The sequence below is a fragment of the Haliotis rubra genome, unplaced genomic scaffold (assembly GCF_003918875.1).
Source record: "Haliotis rubra isolate DU_JTF1 unplaced genomic scaffold, ASM391887v1 Scf59, whole genome shotgun sequence".
Classification (NCBI taxonomy): domain Eukaryota; kingdom Metazoa; phylum Mollusca; class Gastropoda; order Lepetellida; family Haliotidae; genus Haliotis; species Haliotis rubra.
The window spans coordinates 1,442,685-1,457,130 of NW_025767290.1; the positions used below are offsets into that span (position 1 = coordinate 1,442,685).

The 14,446-nt window shown below is 36.8% G+C and overlaps 1 protein-coding gene across 1 annotated transcript in view; it reads right to left on the bottom strand.

Moving 5' to 3' along the window:
• The window catches only part of LOC124254979 (cAMP-specific 3',5'-cyclic phosphodiesterase 4C-like), a 471,981-nt gene that overhangs the window by 24,066 nt on the left and 433,469 nt on the right, over nt 1-14,446 (bottom strand). Inside the window, 1 exon segment of the mRNA XM_046688819.1 lies at nt 12,570-12,663. Within this exon segment, the coding sequence (XP_046544775.1) occupies nt 12,570-12,663 (94 nt within the window).

Here is a 14,446-nt window from a genome sequence, read left to right on the forward strand (position 1 = left end):
ATTATGTGGACAAGTACATTACAATCTTTCAATTTCTGGGAATTTCATTAAGTTATGTTTAAGGCTGTTTAACTTGACCTCAGCATATTTTGACTGCTGGCCTGAAAATGAATAAATCTGGGTCACACAATCCAGTGATTGACATTAAGAGCACCCAAGCTGGTCAGTATATGATGACTTACAAAGAACCAAGTGGAGTTTGACCACCTGATATCCTGACGAATCTAGACCAGTATTAAAACAAGCCGCAAACTACATCCCTTCTTTGAAGAAGACTATTCATGTTTCCTATAAAAACTACAAAATCATTTGCTGATGTTTCCAACGTAAACAACAATTAAGTCACTCATTTGTGTAATTATTTAATTACTTCAGCATTTTGGTAGTTTTAAGCGCACACCATCTTTTTGAAGACACTGTTCAGGTCTTGCTCATCTTGTAGTTGTCAAGTGTTGTTTGGTTGGGAATCCATTCCCTCACAAATGATACTGTACATATGAACATAAGAATCTACAGAAAACAATATGGTCTACTTTGTGATTGTCTGATTTGTTTACAGACTGCCATCTCATGACAGGTGCTCTGATGTGAGGTACGAAGTAACACTTATATTTTCATAATGAATCATGTGAGTGACGGGTGCCACCAAGGGCAGGACATATTTTGATGTTTGTGCTCAATGGAATCAAATAACGTTGTGGTTCTCGGGAACTGAAGAATTAAATTTTCATATGATGCCACTTGAAGAAAAGTAAAGCCTATAGCCTTAATTTCATTAAGGAAACTTGAAGTAACTAAGGAACCTGCATACATAAGAACACGAAAGCATTAAGAAAAACTGGAAGTGACCAAGAAAATCGCATATAAATAAACAGGAATGCATTCAAGAAACTTGAAGTGACCGAGAAACCTGCATATGAAAGTGACCAAGAAAATCGCATATAAATAAACAGGAATGCATTCAAGAAACTTGAAGTGACCGAGAAACCTGCATATGAAAGTGACCAAGAAAATCGCATATAAATAAACAGGAATGCATTCAAGAAACTTGAAGTGACTGAGAAACCTGCATACGAAAGTGACCAAGAAAATCGCATATAAATAAACAGGAATGCATTCAAGAAACTTGAAGTGACCGAGAAACCTGCATACGAAAGTGACCAAGAAAATCTGCATATAAATAAACAGGAATGCATTCAAGAAACTTGAAGTGACTGAGAAACCTGCATACGAAAGTGACCAAGAAAATCGCATATAAATAAACAGGAATGCATTCAAGAAACTTGAAGTGACCAAGAAACCTGCATACGAAAGTGACCAAGAAAATCTGCATATAAATAAACAGGAATGCATTCATGCCTACGAAACATATAATCCCATACTGTTTGAACTTGATGACTTATGCAATTATTTGTCTTCCATTGTCCATAATGACAAAGCAGCAGCAACCAATTGGGAGCACCACTATTTAAAAAATATGAGAGAAACATTTAAATGTTAGACTCAAGTTTTCAGGTGTTTGCACCTGAAGAGTCTGCCACTAACGAGGTTGGGCACAGGTGGAGCCACACTGCTTGTACCCCATCACAATAACACATCCTCCTCACTGCAGGGGGGAGACATCGGCACCAACTATTCCTGTTCTGGCACGGTGCCACCCTCCCACAGTTCCTTTCACGTCAAAGAGTCACTGAATACCTAAAATTGAACACTGTCACGAGTTACAGTCAAACTTCATTCTTGAGGATTGCTGTCTGTAAAACAAATCTGTTTCTGCCACAAGCAACTCAGATCGTGTTGCACAGACATGCTTTCTGCCTCCGTATCCTCACCTTCCCAAACTACCCCATCCCTAGTGCATTGTGGGAGAACGAAGATGAACTTGACAAGCCTGGACTACGTATACACAGATGGTATATAATAAAACACCGTATCCACTTCACAAAACTAAGACTGAGTGATCACAGACTAAAAATTGAACTGGGTAGGAGAACAAGACCACCTACACCTTTGGAGGACCGTCTGTGTGATAAATGCTCTGTCCTTGAGGATGAAGAACACCATTTCATGTGTTGCACTAAATATTCAGATGCAAGAAAGTCCTTATTTAACTCCCTTTCCTCTAAAATTAATAACTTTCTCAGGCTTACTACCACTGAAAAATTTAACCTCCTTTTCAGAAATAATGATCCAAATAGTAAAGAAATTATTTGCTACCACATGTACAACCTTAAACAAATATAGAAGATCTGATTGTCCTAGGCCATTATTATTATTATACACATCTGTATTATTATATGTTTTGTTGCTCATCATATATATGTGATTCATTATATATCTTGTTTATGTAGTTTATAGAATATTGTCACTGTTTCTGTATGGAATGTTTGCACAATAAATGACCTGCTTATCAGCTGAGTATTTGTCATGGAGGAAGTAAGTTTTTGTAATTAATTCTGCTTAACAAATTCGCATGATGTACTCATTCTGGTTGGATGCCAGTTGTGTCTAGTGTCAGATATAACACAGCAGACCTGATTGTCACATGAAACTGTTAAATGTCAGGGTTAAAAACATATTGGTATTATCTCCATCTGCTGGGTTGGAAGTGACAGGTGACAAACTTGTTCACAAAGTTGAACATATTCAATAATAAAAACAAATTTATTGACTGTTATACCTGAGGTGTTGAAACAAACTAGAAAACAACAACCATACCGGCTGGAGTGAGAGAGTGGGTATTTGAGTGAGTGAGTATGGTTTTCCACCGCTTTTAGCAATATTCCAGCGATATCACCACAGGGACACCAGGAATGGGCTTCAAACATTTTACCCACGTGGGGAATCGAACCCGGGTCTTCGGTGTGACCAGCTAACGAATTAACCACTAGGCTACCCCACCACCCCTTTGAGTGAGTGAGTGAGTGAGGTTTTGTGCCACTTTTCGCAACAATCCGGCCAATTTGAATGAGAGAACTCCAGAAATGGTCTTCACACCACCTGTTAGGAAATGTATGTTTTTTATGGAAACACCTACAACATTTGCATTTGCTTTGCTTCCAGTCAATTTTTTTTATTTATTTATTATTATTATTGGATATTTATATAGTGCACATATCTACGCACTAGTGCATGCTCAAGGCACTGGATTTTATTCCCTCGATCATTGGATGTCAATCTCAATGGCTCATCTAATTATCAATCTCAACTCCCTGGGAACCATACTACTCTTGCTGCCACAAAATGCATATAATGAACTATGGTTATAAAAAAACTGAAAAAAAACATCCCTTTGAGTTCATTTAAACCATAGTTTACTGTGCTTTATCATTCAGAAGAAGTATAATTGATAAAAAAACAAACATTTCGGATATTTACTTTAAAAAAAACACTTGCAGAAAACAAGATGAATTTGTTAAGCCCCATCATCCAGCTTTAACCAAGAGCCGGAAGATGTTTGTAATGTAACCCGCACAAAATCATGTAACAAGTAACAGACAGAATACTAAAATAGAAGCTGAAGAATTACGAACTACACATAACTTTCGTGAGAGTACCATCTCAATGAATTCATTACAATGTGATGAGGATGATAATTACTGCTGACTAATCACTTCCGGCCATCTTTGACGTCAACATGAACGCAGGATAGCCAAGACGCAGCGTGGTGCCTTGATGCCAAACCCTCAATGAATTAAGCAGGAGAATCACGACTGTACCGACTGCCTCCTTCCTACCTCACCTCATATGCTGGCTGACTCTTGAGAAGCCCACATACTCCTTACGCTTACTGATGAAAAACATTTCACTGATAAAAAAATGTCTGCGAGAAAACATCAGAAGATTTAATCTGAGAAATTTCGAGAGTGCATTGGGAAATGGTTTCACACCTGTTCCTTAAAACTTGACCTTCAAAAGTTAAGCACTGAAACTGTAATATGAACCTTGAATGTTTCACTTTCTAGTTTTAACTATGTGGAAAGGACGGTCAAAAAAATCTGAATAGTTTTTGACCAAAATTTGGGAGAACCTTTTTATCACTATGGGCATCTGTCCCCACATGGGTACAATGTGTGAAGCCCATTTCTGGTGTCCCCCACTGTGACATTGCTGGAATATTGCTAAAAGCAGCATAAAACAATATTCATTCACTCTCTATTAGCATCTGGTGTTTCCCTAGCAACATACAGTAAATATAATGTCAGCATCAGAGAATAACCATTCCGGACTACTTTCAAAACAAAATTCTATTGTGTGTGAAATAATAAAAATAATAATACAACACACGAAATTAGTGATGACGCCAGGTGCTTTCTGTACAACTGGTGGAGCCACACAAACTGTCAACAGGTGCTCAGATATTATAAACAAAAAGAACCAAAATAACACTTTGAGTGTTTTCCAATCAAATGACAAATGACAAAGGTGGGATAAACAACTCTTGATTCTACACAGTATATAATACAGTTATATTTCCAGAAGGTGTTTAGTTACACATGATACAAAAGTTTGAATTTGAAACTATTGCAAACAAACAGACACCATTACAAATATAGACAAATATTTATTCATTACTCATTTTTCATGTGTTAATCATATGTGCAATCGTCAACACAATATATTTGTTAATAGAAGCAACGGCTCCAATTATGTGTAGTGTGTTTTGTTTTCTCCCAGATGACAAAAACACATATAATAATGTTTAAAATGAACTGTATTCCCCAAACCCTTGTAATTTCTTATATCCACATTGTATGAAGAGTACCGTGTATAAGCTAAATTTTGAGGACCCCAAAAAAGCAGTTTGTAAAGGCTTAGATACAGGTCATACTTTCGTCAAACATTTTTTTCCAGTGGTAAGAAAATGACAACGTATCACTTGGTATGAATGAACAAGAAAAAACATGAAGACGAACGAAGGTTTGTGGTTTGGCTTTTAAGGGTCAAGTTAGGACCTCAGCTTATCTATAAGATCTGGCCCTGATTTCTCGAAACAAACTTAAGTTTTTACTCAAATTTCAAACTGAGTTTGACAATTTGAAACAGATGAATTTTTAACTCAACTGCATTTTTTAAATAAAAAAAGCCCAAACAACTTAAGTAATCTATTTACCAAACTCAAATTGTCTACTAAGTTTGAGTTTAATATTGATTTCAGTTTATTCTGGAAAATGCATTTTGCTGCGTTTTCTCAAATTTGAGTAAAAACTCAGACTTAAGTTTGTTTCGAGAAGTCGGGGCCTGTTTATCTACAGTAATATATGATATATACCTTGAAATGTGATAAATACATTCGGTGACTAACAGTTAACTTTAGTCCACCTTGGCTAGCTGCAGGTGGAACAACAGGAAATAATTAAAATAATAATAATAATAATGGCATTATATTGCACGGTCTCCACGTCATGAAGGTATGCTCAAACAGTTTCTATCATTGTTGCAATAGATCCACGTTCTAACCAGGAAGCAATGCCCTACATTTCTCTATACTGACGAAGGTGCGAAGATTGGTCAGCACAGTTTGTATACGCTGTTCCTGTGGGTGATTACAATGTATCTTAATGAAGACGTAATGATCCGGGGGAGGTCCACTTGTAAAAAGTACCTGCACTTCTACAGTTATCAAGAGCTCCTTGACACCAGCTGATAGAGAAGCACTATTAGATTAGCTTGGACATCAAGTCATCTGTGTTTCAACGTGAGTGTACTACTAGATAGGGCTATTTATCAACGTGACTGTACTGTTAGATACAGTAGGTTGTCAACAGAAGCATGTTTCCACATGTGACTGGATTCTGATAGATAATCATAATTAGTTCATATGCTTAAAAGGTTGAGTTTTCATGTTACAATATTTAAAAATGAAATCTTTTAAGGCAACCTTTAAGTTTCATTCCATATCGGTACCATGGTGAAAATAAGAATGATGAAAACAGTTGATACAACTTGTTTGTTGTTTAATGCTGCATTAGATACATGACAGTAACCTGTAAATGATCAGGTCTGCATCAGCACTCATGTGTAATTGTGTACAGTTGGTGCCAAGGTTTCTGAGACAGGGTGCAATTGGTGCCAAGGTTTCTGAGACAGGGTACAATTGGTGCCAAGGTTTCTGAGACAGGGTACAATTGGTGTCAAGGTTGCTGAGACAGGGTACAATTGGTGCCAAGGTTGCTGAGAGAGGGCACAATTGGTACAAAGGTTTTTGAGAGAGGGTACAATTGGTGCAATGGTTTTTGAGAGAGGGTACAATTGGTGCAAAGGTTTTTGAGACAGGGTACAATTGGTGCAAAGGTTTCTGAGACAGGGTACAATTGGTGCAAAGGTTTCTGAGAGAGGGTACAATTGGTGCCAAGGTTCTGAGAGAGGGTACAATTGGTGCCAAGGTTGCTGAGAGAGGGTACAATTGGTGCAAAGGTTTCTGAGAGAGGGTACAATTGGTGCAAAGATTTCTGAGACAGGGTACAATTGGTGCAAAGGTTTCTGAGAGAGAGTAGAATTGGTGCAAAGGTTCTGAGACAGGGTACAATTGGTGCCAAGGTTTCTGAGAGAGGGTACAATTGTTGCAAAGGTTCTGAGAGAGGGTACAATTGGTGCAAAGGTTTCTGAGACAGGGTACAATTGGTGCAAAGGTTTTGGGAGAGGGTACAATTGGTGCCAAGGGAGAGGGTACAATTGTTGCAAAGGTTCTGAGAGAGGGTACAATTGGTGCAAAGGTTTCTGAGACAGGGTACAATTGGTGCAAAGGTTTTTGGGAGAGGGTACAATTGGTGCAAAGGTTTCTGAGAGAGGGTACAATTGGTGCCAAGGTTTCTCTGAAGCCAAAGTAGAATTTATACAAAGCTTTCTGAGGAGAAGTAGAATAAATTCAAGTGCTTTCTTATGAGTAAAGAAGATTATAGTTGAGTAAATTACACAAGTGGTTCAAAGGCTTATCAGTAGACGTACAATTGTTACACAGGATTATCAGTTGAGGTACAATTGTTACACAGGATTATCAGTTGAGGTACAATTGTTACACAGGATTATCAGTTGAGGTACAATTGTTACACAGGATTATCAGTTGAGGTACAATTGTTACACAGGATTATCAGTTGAGGTACAATTGTTACACAGGATTATCAGTTGAGGTACAATTGTTACACAGGATTATCAGTTGAGGTACAATTTTTAACACAGGATTATCAGTTGAGGTCCAATTGTTACACAGGATTATCAGTTGAGGTACAATTGTTACACAGGACTATCAGTTGAGGTACAATTGTTACACAGGATTATCAGTTGAGGTACAATTGTTACAAGGTTTCTGAGTGGAGGTAACCTTGATACAAAACTAAGTGTATATAACCTTCTAAAAGTAACTGATCTGTAACAGCTGATGCTGTGGTTTCACATCAACCTGAAATTACTTCAAATATCCGGCTCTCACAATTACAGCTCTTTCAGTTTTCTCAGGAATAATGTACTGAAACATAACGAGTTGTTCAGTTCTAAAAAAAATGTAAAAATTTCAATTTAACTGCCTCAACAAACTTGCATGTCTCGTAATGAGTAGCGTAATCGAAACGCTTTTTTATTCACCAGACAGTTTTGTAGCGGAAGCAATGAATGGGAATAAACTGCATCCAGACGTGACACTCAAGGTGAGGAGAAATGGGTGTACGTCATTTTCAAGATGATTGCACTCAGATAGCGACAAGGATATATGTGTTTTTGTACCTGCTCATGCAAGCCTGAGTCCCGATCCACAAAGCACTCGTAGCGCTACAACATTCGTAAGCCTATGGTAAAATATAAGATTTATGACAGGTTGCAACGTTACGAACGCTTTGTGGATCCGGACCCTGGACATCTGATGAGTTCAGCCCAATAGTGCTTGTATCATTCTATTATGCAAGCACCATCTTTTAGAGTCTTTTGATATATCATGGTCAGATATCAAACCACTAACATTCTGCTTCCCAATCACCCAGAGCATCCGCTACATCTCAGAAGCAGTCTGACACTCAAGCATAAAGACGTCATTCGCAAAATGAGATTCATTTGCACCTTCCTACTTCACAACTGAATAAATTCAAACCATATCCGTGACAATAAAATTCCTGACGTCAATACCATGTTGTTATTATACAAAAAGCAGATTAATTTCACTTGCAAAACATATTCATGAGGGTGCCTACTGATCTGACAGCAAATAATCAGAAATTGAAAATTAATAACAAAAACTCTATGAACACTGAATTATTGCTTGAAGGGAAAAGTATGAATAAAATTATGTTATTTTCAAACCGTAGGATGGGAGGCAGTTACATTTGATTACAACTAAGTGAGTTGAGCTTAACACATTAAAGTAAATGTAATTATATTAAGGCATGTCAGGTTTGTGAGACCACTGAACGCAAGTCATACAAGCTTACCACTCCAGATCAGCAGATCCTGGCAAGATAAAGGGAAGCAACTCACACAGTACATGTAACTAGAAACTGAATAACTTTGAAATGTAATTCCATTATGCTTTTGAAACTTACACATGCATATAATTAACAACATATCCACTAAAGAGATGAAGTTTAGCCTAGTGGTTAAGTGCTTGTTCATGACACCAAAGGTCTGAGTTCGATTCCTGGGTTTGATGCTCGAAGACACTGTTTGTTGTCTCAACTATATTATGACTGGAATATTGCCCAAAGTGGTATAAAATCACTGACTTTATTACATTACAACTTATTTCAATAGAAACTGCCCAAAAGCATCAACAAAACAATTACTTCAAATACATATATCAAGATTCCTAACAAACAACATTTTGGAATTGCAACCATTTTAGTGATGAAGTCCTAAGAAAACATCTTGTCCAGTTCAAACCTTCAAAATACCTCATAAACAATATAATAAAATGAGAGGTTAAAGATGTAAACACCCTATAACTCATCTCCCACATTCTTCCTTCCGGTTTAAGTACAAAACTATGGGTGTTATTTCATTGCTGTCCCTTCCTAAACAGAAAAACAAAAATCTTAGCCACACCAGTCTACCCAAACAGTTCATAGAGTATTTGAACACCCATAAACCACACAGCTTGTAGATCCGTTTTCGAAAACTGATTTCTACTTAACCGAAATATGATTTCAGGGAATACATGTAAGTCATACAGCTTAAGATTCATTCCGGAAAGCAGAGGCTGGGAATGCCAATATCTAAGTTACCTAGCCCCACCTGAGCTGAGCCCAAAATAACAAAATGACATATGGTACAGCGGAAAGTTGGCTTTCTCGGCTGTTTGTTTCCATATCTTGCATAGCAGAATCTCTAGGGGGTCATAGCTAGGGTACCTTTATTAAGGGCTTGCATAACTGAACCTTCAGATATTCTAGTGCCCAATGTAAATCAAGTAAATGATCTTGGCTACATTTCCATGAGATGAGGAATATTTGGAAACTGGTCATATATAATATAAAATATATATATGTCATTTTTGTGAAATATATTTGTAGCTGTCATAAGATATCCCATCCATTGTTTATTATTTGAATAAAGATTCAAGATAAAAAAAACCCCTCAGTTTAAAAAAACAAGATGTGGCCAAACAGTTTTTATTTTATTGAGACCGATAATACCTTTCTGAATTCCCATGTTAATTTTGTGAAGAATTCTGTTAATAAATTCTTCAGTTTTAATTTTGTGAAGAATTCTAATTGTTCAGTTAAATGTGTATGCCGATTTGAAGAATTTTATACCTTAATGTTCTAAATGTTCAGATTGAATGTGCTTCCCACCTAATTGTGAAATATTATTCATCACTGGCTTTATATAATTCAAAACATCTTCATGATTTCTGTTGTTAAGAAAACGATATTTCTAAGTGTGCCATTGAAGCTATACTATTTTGCTTGTATCCATGGTAACGGTGCACTAATAAGGAGATCCGTGACTCCTGTGTAAAAGTAAAACAGAATTTACTTTTTTTAATCAAGACTCTTCTTAATGTCAGATCTGACTGGATTTGACTCATTCAATTATTTTCAACGTACCCTGCTTGCATCTAAGTATCATGTGTTATGTCTCCCCTAATATTGCCAAACATTTGGCATTACATTTGCAGCATAATACTGCAAAATTGTATCAATGAAAAATATTAAAATTGCATCTCATATCCAGACTACTAATGATATTGTTCTTTGCACCAGTTAAAGATTCTTTTCAACTTTTGATGTGATGAAAGAATAATTACTTCCGGGACTTACGGAAAGACGTCAGGTTGGTCCATGTTAACAAATGGTTTGTTGCATACAAAGAAGATCGATCAATAAATATGGTCATGAAATCTATATCATCATAATTACTATTACTTTCCAGCTGTCAATAAATCAATATGATCCCAGTGACTTCTACCTTTGAGTGCATATCAAAGGGATTAAACCATTGCTTAAGCTTTGATCTGCAAATAATTCTCCAAATCCATACTTAATAAATTCTTGGTATTGCTTATACTTCGACACAAATGCTTTTCAAACTATCAACAACTAGGACTAACCAACATGTTTGAAACTAATGCTTGCCCACTGGTTCAATTCAAGCAATTTTTATTATGGACCAATGGATCAGTCTGATTATGATTATGAAATAAAAATCCTTTTCAAAGTCGGAGTTCCCATATGTTAATATTTCTGTTATATTGAAAAAGAAATGCTGATGTACCAAATCTTCAAAAATATATATAAAACGAATAAAGTAGTCCCCTTTTCATGACATTAAAAAAGGAATTTAAATATAGCTGTCATGTTCTGTTATGATGTTATTATGATTCACTGTCTTGTATTCATAGCAACAATGGAAAACGAAGGAAACTGCTAAATGTGCAGGTTTGATTCTAAATAAACCGTTTTGAATTCTTAAATATTTATTCCATTAATAGAGAACCTACGATGACATTTATGATACTTTTAATTGAGATATTTTACAAAACTTTCAAAGACACTTTCACACAGGCTCTTTACACACTTACTTCCCTGTATGCTTAGTAGAGCAAAGTGTTGATTTTGACAACAACATCATATTGGTTTCAAAAAGACAGTCCATTTGCTTATCCACCAAATCAGAAATTATCAGGAACCATCTACAAATTAAAATGACTTACTTAAAAAGATAATTTAAACTTCTAAAAACAAAAAAATAAGTGATGGTCAAATACAAAATTGTTTGTAGTGACCATCAATAGACCAATACATTTGATTATTTAATTTAATTATTTTTTTAAGATGAGCTCCAGTACCTATTCTTGAAACTGAGACAATTTCAACTGCATTTGAAACATTACATATAGAAGCAACAGGACTGATGAATCTTAAAGCAGGTTTCTAAAAAGTCACATCACAAAATGTAGCAAGCAACTTGACTCCAAAGGAGGCAAATTCACAACAATCTGCTGTTAAGAGCTGTTCCTGAATTGTATGAAATTCTGACTTACTTATAACACCTGCCAAGACTTGAGAAATGCATGACAACTTCACATCTCAGAATTTTATCTTCATATATTTTTAGTAGCATTATGTCTCAATAAAAAGAAATTGTTTAAAAAAAACTCTTCTTGTTAATCATAGGCCCTTTATCTGAAGATTTTTCACGACACCACTACTGTATCTATCACCCATGTACAGTAGGAGAGAACTGGGAGACAAGGTAATGCACTTAGTGACAAGCTTGTCTGGCTTGGAGAAGCCAAACATGTGTCCAATATGTCTGTCAAGTTCTTTAACTGACACCAGCACCAGGTTTTCTCAAGGTGTGGCATCTTTGTCAAGCACCAAGGTGTGTATTTCTCTGTAGGTGTTCAGTCCAAAAAGGCTGATGACGTGTCAGAATAAAATGACAAGAGATGTTGCCTTTTTTTTAATAACTTTCTTCCCTTTGAATATTTTTTTGTGATGGAGCAGGTTTGTTCCCATTGCAGACACATGTCAATGTTGGCTAGGACACAGATGCAAGGTAGCTAGAACACAGATCCATACTGGCTATGATGCAGATCCATGGTAGCTAGGATGCAGATATCTGTGGTACCTAGGACACAGTTGAGGGTAGCTAGGACACAGTTGTAGGGTAGCTAGGACACAGATATCTGGGGTACCTAGGACACAGCTGAGAGTAGCTAGGACACAGTTGTAGGGTAGCTGGGACACAGTTGTAGGGTAGCTAGGACACAGATATCTGGGGTAGCTAGGACACAGTTGTTGGGTAGCTGGGACACAGTTGTAGGGTAGCTAGGACACAGTTGTAGGGTAGCTAGGACACAGTTGAAGGGTAGCTGGGACAGTTGTAGGGTAGCTAGGACACAGTTGAGGGTAGCTAGGACACAGTTGTAGGGTAGTTAGAAAGCAGATCCATGGTAACTAGGACACAGATATAGGTTAGCTAGGACACAGATCCATATTAGATAAGACACAGATATTAGTTAACTGGGACGTAGATCTGTGGTATATAGGAAGTCCCTCTTTCATGTGTCCAGTCGATGACCAGTGCAGTGTGCAACCCATCCCCCTTTTCAAAGACCCCAGCTAATAAATATCACTTACCTAAATAAGTATTGCAAATAAACTCTGCTATCTGGTTTCCAGACTTGCTAGATTCGGCGAAGTGACTCAGCTCTCGATTCAACATTCGTTTGAACTGAAACAGACAAAGAAAAAAATTATGAATATGTCACAAGCATAAGGGAATTATCTGAAAAGGCAAACAAATGCCTGACTTATTCAAAATAATATCATCCAAATGACGCAATCCTGTGACACCACATAATGTGTATTTTAGGGATCACGGAGGATATATTATTTCATGAAAGCATGGCCTATGAGCCCCCAATGAAAGCAACTAATCACCAAAACACAGTGAAACACAAAGAGGCCATTAGGTCAGAACTGGTCTGGTATTTGCTTTAAAGATGTTTTCCCAGCTGGCTGACAGACAGGTGTGAGGAATGTTTTTTCTTTACTCAAAAAATTTGTTTAAATCAATAAAATTATTTAAAAATTAGCATGAAATACATTTACATGATTACAGTTTGTCCAAAAGTGGCTGAGAAATGGCCATGAACAGCTTTTTTCAATATGGCTGGCTTGGTGGCCATATTGCAAATTAGGATTTGAACTCTTTAACAAATTCAGCTTTTATAACAGGTGGGGATTTAGGCTTCAACTTCCTTGGTCTAGCAGTGTCCGAAGGATGATGTGTATAGTGCTAGGAATGACTGACTGACTGAGTTTGGTTTTATGCCGCTTTTAGAAATATTCCAGCAACATCACGGCATATAGTGCTAGGAAATGCAGTTGGAGAGATTTAGAGGGTTAAGCACAATACTAAACAACTCTAAAGTTCAGCCCCACTACAAATTATACCTGTCATATGTCAAAAACAATTGGCATGAATAGCTTTTTCAAAATGGTTTCTGTGACAGCATGTTGAAAATTGCATTGTAACATCTTGAACAAATTGGGATGTCATCTATGGTACGACAAAGAAGCAAAGTTTCAGCATGATTGGTTTGTGGTTTCTGAGAAAAAAAATGTTTATGAAGCATGATACATGTGGACGATAAATTTCACTGTTTATAAGTCAGGTGAGCTACAACTGTGGGAATTCAATGCTTCATAAAATTCAATGCGGAAGGGAAGGGAAGTAACTCTCTGCTTAAGGCCCCATGCTCTTTCTGTCATTAAACAATTAGCCATTGCCTTGAGTTAGACATCAAATTGAGAAAGATTTTTTACATACATCTCAAGCAAAGGATATTTGAAAAAGACAAGTACTTTTGACAACTTCTGATGATGAAAATTCAACATTCCTCCATCAAAACATATTGCCCCGTAACACGTGTATGTCTTCCACAACATGTCGTTGTTGACGATGCTTATAAAACTTAAGTGTGCATAGGTAATCTGCAGTACGTGTCAGACATGTGTCACTTAGCCTGCACAATACTGTTTATTAGTCACTGTTAACAGACAGAAATACACATGTCGTCAATAGATCCCAACAGCTGTTGTATGCCCATGGAAAGTGACATGCAAACCTGTCAATCAAGCATAAGGAACAATTTGATATTATTTCATGATTGACTGACATGCAATTGATTAAAGTGTTTCGCCATTGATGGTATTTTCTCAAATTCTTAATTCCTTGTCTACTGGATATCACATTGTTTGTCGATATCTTCTCAATATGGACATCTTGGACAGCTGAATATCAATTTTTTCCATGATACATCTTCACAATAAAATATTAAATTGCTACAGTAAGCAATTTGATTTTTCACCAAACCATCTTCCATACATAACAGGAAGAATAGGGGTCCCAGTCATCTAAAGCACCTTATTTCAATGAGCAGAGTTGCCTCCCCTTGGTGACACCAGGACCATCTAAGACCCGCAGGACTTGAGGCTTTTCATCCACGTTA